At 46.0% G+C, this 16,056-nt stretch overlaps 1 protein-coding gene across 24 annotated transcripts in view; it reads left to right on the top strand.

The window, feature by feature from the left end:
- Ppfia1 (protein tyrosine phosphatase, receptor type, f polypeptide (PTPRF), interacting protein (liprin), alpha 1) overlaps nt 1-16,056 on the top strand; it is a 77,008-nt gene that overhangs the window by 18,188 nt on the left and 42,764 nt on the right. For all 24 annotated transcript variants that reach the window (NM_001033319.2, NM_001195086.1, XM_006508610.3 and 21 more), the window contains exons 3-6: nt 14,514-14,615; nt 14,786-14,950; nt 15,525-15,599; nt 15,929-16,030. In NM_001033319.2, coding sequence (NP_001028491.1) covers nt 14,514-14,615; nt 14,786-14,950; nt 15,525-15,599; nt 15,929-16,030 — 444 coding nt within the window. The remainder of the gene's footprint in view (nt 1-14,513; nt 14,616-14,785; nt 14,951-15,524; nt 15,600-15,928; nt 16,031-16,056) is intronic.

Raw genomic sequence — 16,056 nt, 5'->3', positions numbered from 1 at the left:
TGGTGTGGAGCTTGAGCCCTGTGTTGCCAATGACACTGCTGGGTGCGTAGGCTTAGTGGCTGCCTCTATAGGAGCCTTCCTCCCCTTCAGCAGTGATGGTGACCAGCCTTTGTTGCAGAGGTTAGGACAGTACATGGTTGGAGTAGTAGCTATTCCTCAGGACTACATGCTACTCCTTGGGGGTGGGCCATACATAGAAAGGGGGCTCAGATGCCACACACCAAAACATAGCACACAGAAGCAGCCTAGTTGAACTGTGACAGGCCTGCAGATCTGTGGAGAGCAGTGTACCTCATAGCAGTAAACCCCACTTCCTTACGGAGATTGTCAGGAAACTTGTAAGGGGACACTGTCACCAGTGGGCCACCATCTTTCCCAGATTTCCATCACGTCACTGCCCTAGTTACTTTCACTCTGGTCTCTGGTCCTCTCTACACAGACAAGTGTGGGCATTTGTGTGGCCATATTGGTAGTGTCTAGAATACAGACAATACACCAGAGATAGTCTGCACTGCACTATTTTTTTCTTGTGCAAATTGTAGAAATACTTGTTCCAAAAAAGTTGAGCAGTGAATAAAGAGCCTGTTGGAAACACATTCTTGTGGGCAGCCCTGCATACTTCCCGTCTGAATGCCTGTGCTTCCATCGTGGAGCTGCAGCTCCTCTGTGCAGGACCATCTGGGAAGAGCTAGATGCTGGGGTAAGCTAGCTGTCCTAATGTGGACCTGTCCTACCGGGACACTGCTACTGCAGGGCAGAGCCTCTGGGAGATAGGCAGATAACTTGCTGTCTTCATGTGGAGACTATTCTTTTCTGTGCTTTGAGAGCACCATAGTCCTTAGTTGTAACTTAACCCTGGAGAGCATTCTATTGCATAAGGAGGTGATGATGCTATCCCTTTGAGGATAAGTTAGAGTTCTTTCTTATCACGGCCATCAGTTTTGCCATTGCTGCTCATTTAAAGATGTGGGCTCACCAGGTGTTGGTGGTGCGCGCCTTTAATCCCAGCACTCCAGAGAGAGAGGCAGGTGGAGTTTGTGGTTAGCCTGGTCTACAGAGCGAGTTCCAGGACATCCAGGGCTATACAGAGAAACCCTGTCTCAGAAAACAAAGCAATAAAACAAAACAAAAGTGGGCTCTAGGTAGGCCCCTAGTTAGCAGCAGCCTCATAGGAATATAGACAGGAGTGGAGATGCTTGTGTCTTCCTCAGTGGCTCTGGGGGGTTCTCCATGTAAGAAAAACTTCTGTTGAAGGACTTGAGGGATGTGTTGGGGACATAGCTCAGTTGGTAAAATGTTTGCCTTGAAAGTTTGAACACCTGAGTTCAGTTCCAAGAATCCATATTAAAAAGTTGGGTGTGGAGCTAGAGAGATGACTCTTTTTAGAGGATCCAGGTTCAGTTCTTAGCACTCACTTGGCAGCTTGTAAGAATCTGTAACTCCAGTCCCAGAGGATCTGATGTTTTCTTCTGGAATTTGTACAGACATACATGCAGACAAAACATCCATTCATAAATAATGATAAGAGTAAAACTGGGTATACCAGGGAGATGGAGACAGGTGGGACCATGGGCCTTGCTTGCCAGCCAGACTAACCTAAAGTAAGCTCCAGGCCAGGAAGGGACTCTGTCTTTAAAACCAAGATGGACAGTTCCTGAGGAATGACACCAAAGGTTGACCCCTGCCCTCCACATTGCACACACACATAAGTACATACCTTCCTATACATGTATGCACCCATACATAAGAACATGAATGTATTTGAAAACAAAAACATTAGGGGCTGGAGAGATGACTCGGGTTAAGAGCACTGGCTGTTTGCTTTTGGAGGAGCCTGGTTCAATTCCCAGTATCCTCATGTTGGCTCATGGTTGTGAGGTGTCAGGGATCTGATATCCTCTTGCTTTCACTGACACATCACACATGAGATATACAAAACATCCATGCAAATAAAATAAAAATTAAAAGAAAATCTAAAAACAGTTAAATGTAGATTTATCTTAATTTTTCTTTTCCTTCCTTCCCTCCCTCCCTTCCTTCTCCTTTTCCTCTTTCTCATCTTCTTCCTCTTCTTCCTCTTTTCCCTTGTTTTTGGAGACAGGGTTTCTCTGTACTAGCCCTGGCTGTCGTGGAGCTTACTCTGTACACCAGACTGGCCTTGAACTTACAGAGATCCCTTGCCTCTGCCTCCGCCTCCGGAGTGATTGAATTAAAGGTGTGTGTCACCACTGCCTGGCTATAATTATTTATCTTATGGGCACTTAACAGTATTTTTGTCCATTTTTGTTTAGTAAATTTTGAACTAATAGGGCTCATGCTTATTATCCTAGCTCCCTTCAGGAGACTGAAGGAAGAGGATATCACTGTGTTCCAGACCAATGTAAGGCTGAGTCTCAAACCAACAAAAAAGCCAGCCTGCCTGCTTCCCTCCCTTCCTTCCTTCCTCTCTCCCTCCCTCCCTCCCTCCCCTTATGTATCCCCTTTGAAGCAGGGTCCCATGAAGCCCAGGCTAGTCTCAAACCTTGAACTCCTAATCCTCTTAATTTTGCTTCCCCACTGGTGCTACCATGCCTAGTTTCCATAGTATTGGAGATGAAGCCAGACTTCAAGTACACTGGGCACACTCCTGCAGCCGAGCCATAGGCAGTCCTGTCTGTCTGTCTGTCTCTCTCTCTCTCTAAGATTTATTATATGTAAGTACATTGTAGCTGTCTTTAGACACCCCCAGAAAGGACGTCAGATCTCATTACCAATGGTTGTGAGCCACCATGTGGTTGCTGGGATTTGAACTCAGAACCTTTGGAAGAGCAGTCAATGCTCTTAACCACTGAGCCATCTCTCCAGCCCCCGTAGACAGCCTCTCATTCTTGAGTTCGTGATTCTGTTGTCCAGCTTAGTGTCATCATACAAAATAGGAGGAATCTTTAGTATGGTACCTTTGATTAGATTTGTGCCCTGTTCCTTTAAATATGCTGCTTGTTAAGTTATGGGGTAAAACTGCGTATGCACTAGCATGCTTGTTAAGCTAGTTTACAAAGCTCAAGCACTCAGAATCCACCTTGGAGGTTCAGGATGAACATCAGCTATTAGAGGTGAAATTGATGATCAGCTCCATACGCAGACACTTAAACTTTGTTAGGTGCTTAGCTAAGGCATGGCGATTGACAGTGCATTTTTCAGAATGCAATAGGATGCTGGTGGTGCTGTGGTAGCTGCAGGTAAAGCCTATGTCACCTGAGTGCCTCACAGACAGAGGTTGTGGGAAGAGGCAGTAGCAGGGGTGGGGTGGGCCCTGAGATCCCCTAGTTGGGTACAGCAAGGTTGTGGGAGGAAACTGAGAGAGGGAGGAGAGCAGAGGCCTGGCGGGCTGGGAGCTCTCAGGAGGCCCCTGAGAACTTGTGTGGGAGGGCTGTGATGGGCAGTTTGCATAAGCAGAGAGTTGCCCGTGAGGGGCAGGGAAAAGGGGCGTGTCCAAACTCTTCCTGGGTTTACAATGGCCCTTTCTTCTTATCTTTCCCATCGATCACTTATGTCTTTTTATGTCTTTTTTCCGGTAGGCAGTCATTCTTGTTAGGGAAAACTTCATAAACAAGCATCCAGGGCCTTTCTTTCATGTTCAGCTGCATTATTTTGTGATCTCGAACACTGGAGCATTTGTGTTTCTTGGGTTGTCAGCAGAATGTCAGGAAATGCTGTAATGAGCTGGCCATACCAGGGCTCATGTGTTCTTCAATGCTAGGAGAACTCTAGCAAGACACCTTTCAGTTCTGGTTTTCTACCTAACCTTCCACTCATTCTGAAACATCTCTGACCCAGGGTATCCAAAGGCATGCCTGATACAAGCAGAAATGGTGACCTGAAGCTCTTTTGCTTGCAGCCACTGAGGCTGAGGTGTGTTTGCCATCTGTGTCTTCTGCATGTATTACAATGTTGATGAGTGTGTCTTGTATTCTCTCGGGTTTTGAAGCAGCTCTAGATCCCCCTCAGATGCAGTATCTGGAGATCCATATGTCAGAATGCTATTCTTTTTTTTTTTTTTTTTGGTTTTTCGGGACAGGGTTTTTCTGTGTAGTTCTAGCTGACCTGGAACTCACTTTGTAGACCAGGCTGGCCTCGAACTCAGAAATCCGACTGCCTCTGCCTCCCAAGTGCTGGGATTAAAGGCATGTGCCATCACCGCCCAGCTTAGAATGCTATTCTTAAGTGGACTTGGCAGGAAGGCATCCAAAGTGACTCCTTTAACAGAACAGGTGCTCTGTGCAGGGTGTCAGGTTTGTCTTCAGAGACACTTGTGTGCATCTGCCCCTGATGAGCGAGCAGCCTTGGAAAGTAAAGTAGTGTCACGGTGTTCAGTATTTGGATGTTGCCTGAGATCTGCTGACCTGTAAATATGAAGTGATTCTCAATTGATGACAAATGAAACTATGATGAGAATTCTGGGTTTGGTCTTTGCCCTGGTTCATACCTCTTCTCCCTTAAGATTCTTCAGAGAGGTAGGAACATCATTTGTGGGTCACAAGAGAGTCTGAGTGCCCATGTTGTCTCAGGTTGCAGCTGGGCACCAGGAAGTTCAAGGAACCCCAAGGACTTGGGGTTTTCAGTCCCATCCTTTCCCCAGTTTCTAGGGAGGGGAGAGGGACTAGAGGCAAGTGATGGCATAAGCCTGCCTGGACCTTAAAACTCAGTTAAAAAGTAAAAGAAAGGAGATGGGTGTAGTGGCACACACCTATAGTCCTAGTACTAAGGAGGCAGAACGGGGATCTCCAGGCCAGAGCCCCCACCTGTTGTGGGGAGTGTTGAGTGATGTGTGAGAGAAAATAGGAAGAACTCCTGTCTCAAAAGCAAAAAACTAGGCCGGGCATGGTGGCTCATGCCTTCAATCCCAGCACTTGGGAGGCAGAGGCAGGTGGATTTCTGAGTTCAAGGCCAGCCTGGTCTACAGAGTGAGTTCCAAGACAGCCAGGGCTGCACAGAGAAACCCTGTCTCCAAAACAAAAAAAACAAAAGAAAAGAAACAAAAACAAAAAACCCAAAAACCTAAAACAAAAGAGTAAAAGAGTGAGCAAGTATCCAGATGGGGAGGTCCTGAAGGGAGTTTGGAGGTACCTCCTCCCACGTGCCTTGTTCTTGAGCCACACTGGTGTCATTGCTGTGGTCACCTTTCATCATGGCCTTTATAGTAAACTAGTGGACAGACGTAAGCCAGTATTCCCCAGAGTTCTATGGGCTACACCAGCAAGTGATGCAGACCCAATAAGGGGCCTGCAGGAACCCTTAACATATAGGTCACAACCTGGAGCTGTGATACTTAGCTGTGTTCAGGGGCCTAGGCTAGGGTATATATAGTCTTGTGGGGTGGAGCCCACCTGTGGAATCTGGTGCTGTATCTGGGTAGGCCTTGTAGAGTCAGATGGAATTGGGAACCCAGATAGTGTGTGCTGGAGAAATGCTTTGTGTGTGAAGAATACTCCCCCACTGGTGTGGGAAGTGTTGAGTGATGTGTGTGTGAGAATAGGAAGAACTCCATGTGTTTTCCTGTCTTCACTGGCCAACGAGACTAGCATTGTGTTATTTTACCAGAGGAATGGCAAGTTACTCAGGGCTTTCCCTCAGGTTGGCAGCCTCTCAGGCCCACAGAGCACAGACACTCACTGTTACTTCCCACACCTACACGCTGTTTCATGCTTGATGTTCCATTGCTGACAGTACCACGAGACATGGCCTCTCTGTTAGGACATGACAGCAGTTTGTGAGGCACATGCCTAGGGATGACCCACAGGTACAGCGGACAGTTTCTTTGCAAGATAGAATGTCACAGGGTGCCCAGGTGCTTCACCTAAAGATTGGGCTGTTGAGTAGAAAAAACAGTTGTTGTTATTCTATGGGGAGACTTAAATACATGTGGTAGAGCTATAGGTGATGTGTCTATATGGAAACAACATGCATCTGGAATGTACTGTCTCATCTCTGACTCCCGCAGACCCGTGTATTTCAATAGGTCTGAAAGGCTGAGCTGGAAGCTAGTGCTGGCCATTCAGTCTGTGGTTTGTGGTGAGGTGATCAGAGGAGGAGCTTCTCCTCAGACTCCTGCAGTGGGCACTGAGGGCTGTACTGTGGGCACTAGCACTAGTGCAGTGGGCACTAGCTGTACTGTGCATGTGATGGCTAAGAAGAGTCAACTTTTTTTAAAGATGTATTTCATTTATATGAGTTTATATGAGTACACTGTAGCTGTCTTCAGACACACTAAATGAGGGCATCGGATCCTATTCCAGATGGTTGTGAGCTACCATGTGGTTGCTGGGAATTGAACTCAGGACCTCTGGAAGAGCAAGCAACCAATGCTCTTAACCTCTTAACCCCTAAGCCATCTCTCCAGCCCAAGATTCATCTTTTTTTTTTTTTTTTTGAGACAGGGTTTCTCTGTGTAGCTTTGGCTGTACTGGAACTCACTCTGTAGACCAGGCTGGCCTCAAACTCAGAAATCCGCCTGCCTCCCAAGTGCTGGGATTAAAGGCGTGCACTACCACCACCCGACTCATCTTTGATACCAAATACAACTCATTTTAGGCTTATGGTTGTTTGCTGTGCTATAGTAGATACTATTCCCTTCTGTCTCTAGTGCTAGAAGAGAGCTTTAAAAAGGCAGATACTGCAAATCAAGAGAAATTATGCTGGCATGCAAATGAGTTAAGGACATTGTATACATGTTTTTAGAAGTAGTGAGGCAGCCAGGCATAATGATGGTATATGCCTGTGATCCCAGTACTCAGATGGAGGTAGGAGGATCAGGAGTTCAAAGTCATTCTCTACTATAAAGTGAGTTTGAGACCAGCTTGGACTGTGTGTGCCATTTGACTCAGAACCAAAACACACACAGAAGGAAAGGAAAGAGGAGACAGCGTAAGGCAGCTCTTTAGGTGCTAGGCTGTGGACTAGACCATTGGCTTGCAGCTGACCCAGTGCAGAGTACCATTCCTCACATGCACGAACACTTATGACTATACATGACTTTTAACTTTTTCATTAAAACATAGCAAGTCTTTTCTGTAGGTTATAACTGCATTGGAGAGTGACAGTAAAGTCGATGTGTTCAGTGCTCTGTGATTCATGGCAGTGGCATTGACAAAGCACATGTCCCTGACTTGCTCCGTTTCTAGTTGTGTGGCATAGTAGGGCGAGTATTATTTTGGTAATGTTTGAAGTATGACTTCTTTTGTCATCAGAGAAGCTGAGTTCCACGCATAGTCTTTAAAAATCAGTGCGGTGCCATAGTTCTGCTATAAGATGTACGGGGAATTAACTGAGGATAACTTTACAGATCCTACACGCTGGCACACAACAGTCACACTAGCTCCTTATTAACCACAGTGCCCTCAGGGATAATAAAAGAAGAAAGATGTTGGCTCATCAGGAATGACCACTTGCCAGGAGTGAGGAAATGTCCCAGCTGCTGAGCCCAGACTGTTGGTTAGCCATAGATAGGCCAAGGCCATACCAAGGCTTTCAGGCTGCCCTCCCACAAAGCTGTTTGAGGTTAGGAGTCCAGAACACATTCTCCTCAGTTGCTGGCCAGAAGCTGAGAAAGGAGTGTGTTCAGCCCTGATCCCCGTGTTTGAAACTGCTTCCTGGCCCTTCTGTTCCTCTTGGCAATCAACCAGATCTGACTGGCTATTGCTTCTTGTCTTTTGTGTGTAGCTATGCTGAGCTTGAGTCCATATGTGTATGAATGTTTGCTTGTATGTATGTAAGTGCACTGCTTGCATGCCTGGTGCCCTCAGAGGCCAGGAGAGGGTGCCAGATCCTTGGAACTGAGAGTTTCTAGGACAGCTATAAGTCATTGTGTGGGTGGGTGCTGATAACTGATCCCAGTTCCCCTGAAAGCAGCTAGTGCTCTTAACTGCTTTGCCATCTCTCTAGTCCCTATATTCAGGTTTTGATGGGTCAGTTTAGGTCCTAACGGACTCCTTAGCATGGAGCCAGGATAGAGTCAGCTCCAGAAGACAATCCAGGTCTGTGACCATTGATGGGCCAGCGTCTAGTGCTGGTTGAGAGGAGAGGCTGAGATCCTTGGGTTTTAAAGGGTATCTAACCTTGAGAACAGTTTGTGAGCTGTGAAACCCTGAATCCTGGCTGTTCTTGAAGACTTTCTTAGCACAGACCAATCATGGCAAGTGCAGGGTGGAGATCCAGGACTGTTCCCTGAGTGCCAGCAACTGTGCCACATGTGTCAGGAGTCTTGTTTGGCAAAAATGCTGCCTCTGCCACAAAGAAGAGTGACCTGAAGGGACTTCAGTGACTTCATCTCCGTCAATAACAAAGTCAGCCATTGTATCTCCAGTCAGTTAACCTGGGTCCCCTTAGGAGTCACAGTGCCACATGAAGGGGTGATGGGCTGCCTGTCAAGCTAATGGACTAGCAGTTCCACTGCCTGGCAGTCAAGTGGCACATGTGTGTCATTTTCATGGGATTGTGCAGTCTTGGACCCTGGGTAGAATAAAGAATCTTCACATGTATCCTGAAGGTAAATAAGTATGAAGGAGGAACTTGTGTGATGTACCTGAGATCAGAAAGGCCTTTTCTAACATGGATGGGTAATGAGCTACCTAGGGAAGCTTTCAGAACAAGCCAGGTGCAACTATCAAAAGTGTTGACTCAGGAGGGGGAGGCCCAGGAGTTGCCAGTTGCTTTTCTGCACAGGACATCTCTATTCGTAGGTCATATCATGTTACCTGAAACCTAGTGTTGAAACCAGAGCCCAACCAGATGGTATCATGTTTCTTCCAGGCAGCATCTCCTTTGATGGTGGGATCTTTTGTGCCCTCACCATCACTTGGGCATTGCACACTGGCTAATCAGACCTGGTGGTAGACGTTCTGTTCTGAGAACTGAGCTTCTGCCTGCTGGAACACTTAGGCCAGCAGGAAGGTGCACAGATCAGAGGCTAGGAGGCTGGCTTTGCTAGCACCCAGTAGGGGAAGTTGAGGAAGAGCTCTGTAGGAAGTGTACAAATTTTGAACTGTAGGGTAGCAGCAGCTGCTCTGGAGTAAGTAGACTTGTGAATCTGAGGCAGAGGACCAGTAGGAGGTCATGTTCAGAAGGGGGGGCAACAACAGTATGAGGAATGTGGGCTTTCCTGTGGCCAGTGTGCTGACCATGGAGCAGGGATTACTGCTGGAGCCACCACTCCTCTGTACTTGGAGGGCTCATGCTACCTGGCAGTGAGTAGTGAGGGACCTGTGTACATGCTTATTAACTTTATGTTCAATGGCATTGAGGTGTCTGACAGAAGCCATCTAGGAAAGGCTAGGACAAGCAAGTGAGTTCCTGGAGATGGCCCACAGTTTTGCGTGGCCATAATGGGTGCACTCTGGAGAGGCACAGCCCCGGATACTTGGTCCCAGGATTGCTTCTTGCTGCTGATAATGATTTCTGGGGGCTTTCTTGTAAATCAATATGAAGATGAATTTTCATGAATTAATGCTGTTTAGATGACTTAATGACTTTATAGAATTAAAATAATTTTAGGAAGAAAGTTTAAGGACATAGTTGTAGTTTTGCCAGAAAGATATAATAAAGTTAGAATCAAGAATAGAATGTGCCCCCTCCTATACAATAGTAAGTAAAGGCTGCATAATAAAAAATACAATGAGCTTTCATAAATTACACTAAGAAGAGAAACAGGCTTGGGGCAGATTTGTGATCAAGGAAAAACATTCATTCTAGATTACATCCAAAAATGAAGCCACAGGGTTGCACTATGATAAACCGAGGCCACGTGAAACTGTTGCTTTGAACTTATACTGCGCTTATAGAATGAAACACTGCTTTGAACTTATTATCGACATCCTTCTGTTACTTTTCTTTGGTGTAGCATTTATCTATGAGCTAATTTTATAAGAACTTTTTTTTTAATCTAAAAAGGTATAAAAAGGCTAAGAGGAAAAATAAAGTTTTGGCTGTTGAGGCTCTGCCCCATCTCCCAAATGTATATGTGTCTGTCTATATATATGCACTCTCAGAGTTTCAAGCCAGACGATGCTGGTGCACACCTTTAATCCCAGCACTTGGGAGGCAGATACAGGCGGATTTCTGAGTTTGAGGCCAGCCTGGTCTACAGAGTGAGTTCCAGGACAGCCAGGACTACACAGAGAAACCCTGTCTCGAAAAAAACCAAAAAAAAAAGAAAAAAGAGTTCAGAGTTTTTCACAGGGCACTAGTTAGGTTTTGTTTTATCAGTAGTGCTGACCCAGTAAATGACCCACTGTTGTTAGTGGGGGTGGTGAATCAACTGCCATCAACACGACCCCAATCATAACCTCATACCCTGCTAGTTTTCTGTTACCCAGATGCCAGAATAGGCTTTTGTCAGGTGTTATTGCTTCTTACCAGTACAAAGGAGCTTTGGTGTTGACCTTATGCCACAGGGCCTTTGTGAAAGAATCTAAGTAAAAGAGTCTCAGGTTTTTGTTTGTTTCAGAAAAACAGAAGACAGATTTGAAAGAAGGAAGAAGGGGGACCCAGGGAACTAGGCAGCTCTGTAGTGGAACAAGCAGACGTGGTGGCGTGATAGGGGATATGGGAAGTAGATGGCTCTAGAAGAGATGCGTGGGAGATGCAGTCAGTCATAGGAGTCCCCAGTGTGGCAGGTGATATAGTGAGTGGAAGGAGGTGACATGCTGTCTGTGCATCAGGACTGTGTGGCTGGGTCCTGGTGTTCACTGGCTTAGGAGCTGGAGGCAGGGCAGGAAAAAGTGATCATTCCAGTGTGAGAGTATATGGAGCCTTACGAGATATCCAAATAGAGACAGGCACAGATATGCAGAGTTTCTCACTGGCACTAGTTAAGATAGAGACAGGCATAGGGCAGGAGATAGGACAGGCAGGTACGCCCCAGGGTCACCTATATTCTAAAGTGGCAAAGCAGGAAATGAGGTGCATGGATGGCTTTTGGCAGCCCTTGTTCTCTTGCAGGCCAGATCAGGAGGGGATGGAAGCTAGCTCCTACCCTCAGTGGACGCTGTGTTGGCCTGAACTCTTCTGGGGAGGAAGTGGGGTTAGCCAGGCTGCACAGATGGTGAGGACAGGAGTGGGGCTTGCAGGCCAGGGAGGAGTGTGGGTCATCCCAGAGCAAGTTAGTCCCAAGTGGCCAGTCCCTACTGCCATGTAACTGAGCTTCCACCTTGCTCACAAAGGGACAATTTTCATTTTTCTTTTCTTTTCTTTTCTTTTCTTTTCTTTTCTTTTCTTTTCTTTTCTTTTTTTTTCTTTTCTTTCCTTTCCTTTCCTTTCCTTTCCTTTCCTTTCCTTTTCTTTTTTTTTATAGAAGATTTTACTTTATAATTATTCATGTATGTGTATATACATACACACGAATGTGTATATATGCATGTATGTCTGGTGGCACACGTGTGGAAGTCAGAGGACAACTTTCAGGAGTCAGTTCTATCCTTCCACAGACTGTTGGGCTTGTGCAGCAAGTGCCTTTACCCACGAGCCATCTTGCTGGCCCCCTTTTTCCTAGTTTTAATGCTCAACAATCTATCCTTATGGAGAGATATAAATGGTCACTTTTAGCGCCTTCACTGGCTACAGTGGATCAAAGCAATAACAGTTCAAATGTATTTTTCTGTAGTTGATCTGTGTAAAGAAGAGATGTCCATTTGCTTTTAACAAAGCCAGCCTTCCTGTAAGACATCCTAACCTGGCACATCAGGTCTCTGCAGGGCTAGGTGCTTCTCCCACCAAGGCCAGACAAAACAGCCAAGGTAGGGGAATAGATTCCACAGACAGGCAGCAACTTTAGGGATAGCTCCCGCTCCAGTTGTTTGGGACCCACATGGAGATCAAGCTGCACATGTGCTACATATGTGCGGGGGTTGTTTATATCTCTTGAGAAAGTTCCTCTCCATAGCCCAGGCTGGTCTCAAGATGGTGATCCTCCCTGCTTTTGCCTCCCAAGGGCTGGGATCACAGTAGTGCAGTGCTGTGCCTAATGTTTGTGTTTTAACCTGCTACTAATAGATAAGGTTTAGCTACTGACAAGCAGTTGCTTCTGCGGTCATGAGCTCTGGGTGGGTCTCAAGAGGTTGGGAATCATGGGCAATATTGTCCCTTCAGCCCTTTTCTCCCATAGTTTGTTAGTGTGGACAGTGGGCAGAGAGGTGAGTGCTGGTGTGAAAAGGTACTGCCCCACCCACATTGCTCCCTTCATTTTAGATCTAAGGTAGGGAGCTGCTGTGACTGCAAGTGGCCTTAGTTGTGTGAGTTGGCTTTTGTGCTGGCTTTTACTGTTCCTCTTCCTTTCTTCCTTTCTTTCTCTCTCTCTCTCTCTCTCTCTCTCTCTCTCTCTCTCTCTCTCTTTCTGTCCTAAAATGACAAGAAATAGACTTTTTAAAATTTTTTTTATTTTTTGCTTTTGGTGAAGTTCCCCCTACCCCGCAGTTTGGGGTTTTGTTTTGATTTTTAATTTCATGATTCAGATGAGGACGCTCATATTTCCCACAGTGTTTCGGCTACTGTGTCTGGCTTATTTCAGCAGCACAGTATCCTCAGGTGGTCCCTGACTTGGTATATGGGACTACCTATCCGGAATAATTATTGGATGTTTTTAGTGCAACAACAAAATAAAATTTAAACACTAAAAGGTGCCATTGATGGTGCTGACAGAGTATGAGGTACGGAACATCACATAAGTGTGGAAGGGGTCAAGCCAAGCATGGTGGACCACATTTGTGAACTATTTTTAGGGGTTAATATTAGTTTCTTAATGAACCCTGATAATGTCAAATGGAAATGCAGATTTATTTTGCTCAGATTTATTTGGGAGGGGTTAATCATTATGTGTATGAGTGTTTTCCCTACAGGTACGTATGTAATCTGTGTATGTCCTGATGCCCAGGAAGGTCAGAAGAAGGCATCAGATAGAATTATGGATGGTTATCAGCTGCCAAATAATTGCTGAGTGTTCTCTCATGTTCCCAGAGTTAGATTTTAAATGAATAACCAGAACTCTCAGTGATTATGATGTGTGTTAAATATGGCAATATCAGTTAATAGCCTGGGCTTGCAGAATTGCTCGGTGTGTCACCTTGAGTGGTGACTACACAGTCTCAACCTGCACATACATAGCCTTGGTGCCTGCTGTTCTTTTTCATCCACTATAAACTGGGTCTGGAGAGTTAGCTCAGCAGTTAAGAGTACTTGCTGTGCTTATTAGAGGACCCAAGTTCACTAACTAGCACCCATAAGACAACTGACAACTTGTTTGTAACTCCTGTTCCAGGGAATCTAATGGCCACTACTGGCTCTCAGCTGTGTCCTCTCTCTCACTCAAGCTGCTCCCTAGAGAGAGCTCTTCCAACTGTTGGCTGTCTTCACCTACAGCCTTGGAGCATAGGCAACGTTGCTGGGCCAGCATGATGAAGCTGGAGTGGGTGACTGGTAGTCAGTTGGCTGAGTGGCAGCAGTTTTTTGTGGGTGGGAGTTGAACACATGGCCTGTTTTTTGTTTGTTTTAAATTTTTATTTTGTTTTAAAGCAGGGAAGCCCTGTTTCCTGAAGCTTGCTCTGTAGACTAGACTGCTCTTGAACTCAGGATCCACCTGCCTGGATCAAAGACCTGTGCTTGCGTTTTAAAAGTAAAATTGCCTACCACTTTTTATACTTTGAATGTCTGATTGGCTTTGTATCAGGTGGACCACTAGCCTTCCTTTCAAAAGTTCAGAGAAACAGCAGGTAGATTATTTCTGAGCAGTTATTTCCAAGGGTTTGGGTTCATTGAGAAACCAGTAAATACATGGCTTATACTCAGCTTGTTCCTGGTGTCCTGAACACTTAGTAGACAGTGTGAGAAGTACCCTGGGGCAGCACTGTGGAATGGTCAGCTCCCAGAGCTCTCCTTATCTCTTCAAAAGGTTTTGGTCTTGTGAAAAATCAATTTTTAAGGTTTGCCTTTGGGCATACTTTCTGCCTAGAAGACTAACCCTGAAATGTCCCAGAGAGAAGAGGTTAGACCAGGCCAGGCTGTAGGGTTGTTTTGTTTTGTTTTGTTTTGAGACAGGGTTTCTCTGTGTAGTCCTGGCTGTCCTGGAACTCACTCTGTAGACCATGCTTCCCTCGAACTCACAGACATCCACTTGTTTCTGCCTCCTGAGTGCCTGCACCAGGCACCTTGTAGGTTTTTCCTTTGCTGTCTCCAGGGGTGCTAAATGTTCAAGTTGCTAACAGTGTCTTTACCTACTCTATTCCTGATCTTCTGAAGTTGCTGAAGATGTAGCCTTGGATGGCACCATGCCTACTGGCCATGCCTGGGACATAGGAGAGGGACGGTTGCAGGGCTGGATGAAAGGTCTGGGTTACTAGGGAAGCCTGAAGACACCTTCCAAGTCCCCTTTTCTTTGGAGAATCAGAGACACTTTACAATGTATTCTAATGGAGGCTCTTGGAGTCTTTTCTCAGATTTCTGTTTGCACATGAATTCATTCAATCATTCTTGTGCTTGTCACTCTCTAGGAGTTTGCTGCGCTCACGAAGGAACTCAATGTGTGCAGGGAGCAGCTTCTAGAGAGAGAGGAAGAAATCGCCGAGCTGAAGGCAGAGAGGAACAACACTAGGGTCAGTCACTTGTGCCTTTCCCACTTTTCAAGGGGTCATCAACCCATTTTTAATTCAGCCTAGGGGGCTTCTTTGCTCGTGCTGTGTTGACTTTATATTCCCTTGCTGTGGGTGGATATAGTGCTTACCTATGAAGCGAGCACTTTACCGCCTGCTGGGCTCTGTTGCAGCTGCTGTTGGAGCACCTAGAGTGCCTTGTCTCCAGGCATGAGCGCTCTCTCCGGATGACAGTGGTAAAGAGGCAGGCACAGTCACCTGCAGGCGTGTCCAGTGAGGTGGAAGTGCTGAAAGCCCTGAAGTCACTGTTTGAACACCACAAAGCCTTGGATGAGAAGGTACAATCACCATACCGACACCTGTATGCCCTGTCAGGGGGCTGCATGGCACTGTGATCATGCTTGTAACTTCTGGAGCTCCTATGTAAAGCTTTTCTCAGTTAGAGGGTACTGGCCTATGGGCTGGCTGATAAGCATCTTTGACTCGAATGTTTTAACATTTTTATATCAATGTGCTAATAAGAATTTGGGTCTAGTGTGATTCCTAAAGCCTATAACCCTAGCCCCTGAGAGGCAAGGAAGCTTGCTGAGAGGTTGAAGCTTGCTTGGCCACATAGATTAGTAGTAGGCCAGCCTGGACTATGTGGCAAGTTTATATCTCAACTTTTTCCTCCCCTCCTGAAAAAGAAAATAATTAGTGGTCTGACTTATTTAGGAACAAGATTTTGTCAAATTAAAAACATACACACCTGTAATCCCTGCACTTAGGAGACTGGGGCAGCAGGGTTCCCAGGTTCCAGTCAGCCTGGTTCAAAAGTGGCGGTATAGTACCAGTCTGCTGTATTCTGCTAATGCTGTGTTGCCTTGGGCATACAGTAGGAATCCAAGTGCACACTCAGCCCTTCACTTGCAGGTACGAGAGCGACTACGAGTGGCTCTGGAGAGGTGCAGCTTGTTAGAAGAGGAGCTGGGTGCCACCCACAAAGAGGTAAGCTTGGGTTCTGTCGTGGGATTGGAACTAAAGGGATTGATACTTGTTACTTAACTTTACAAGTATAAGACAGTAATAGACACTGCAAGTTACTTATTTTCCTAGGTGTAGATCAACCTGCTGGGGTCACTGGATTCTGTCTCAGCCCTCAGCCTCTCCCAAGTACCTCTCTCTCTCTGCAGATGACAAATGGTTTCTAGAGCTCTGCTCAGAGCCTTTGACTGCACAGCTGTTAGAGCCACTTGTCTCCCAAAGCCACTGGCCACCTTTGCTCATTTCTCTTACGTAAAGATCTCACGCTAGTGAGTTCAATTTTTCTTTTGTAGCTAATGATTCTTAAAGAACAGAATAATCAGAAGAAAACACTAACAGATGGACTGCTTGACGGAAACCATGAACAGGAAAGTGCACCAAGCACCAACGGCAAGGCAAGTCCTTGGCTTTTTTTCCTGTG

Source organism: Mus musculus, chromosome 7 (genome assembly GCF_000001635.26).
Source record: "Mus musculus strain C57BL/6J chromosome 7, GRCm38.p6 C57BL/6J".
In the NCBI taxonomy this organism is placed as follows: domain Eukaryota; kingdom Metazoa; phylum Chordata; class Mammalia; order Rodentia; family Muridae; genus Mus; species Mus musculus.
This window is presented reverse-complemented; position numbering and strand designations above follow the sequence as displayed.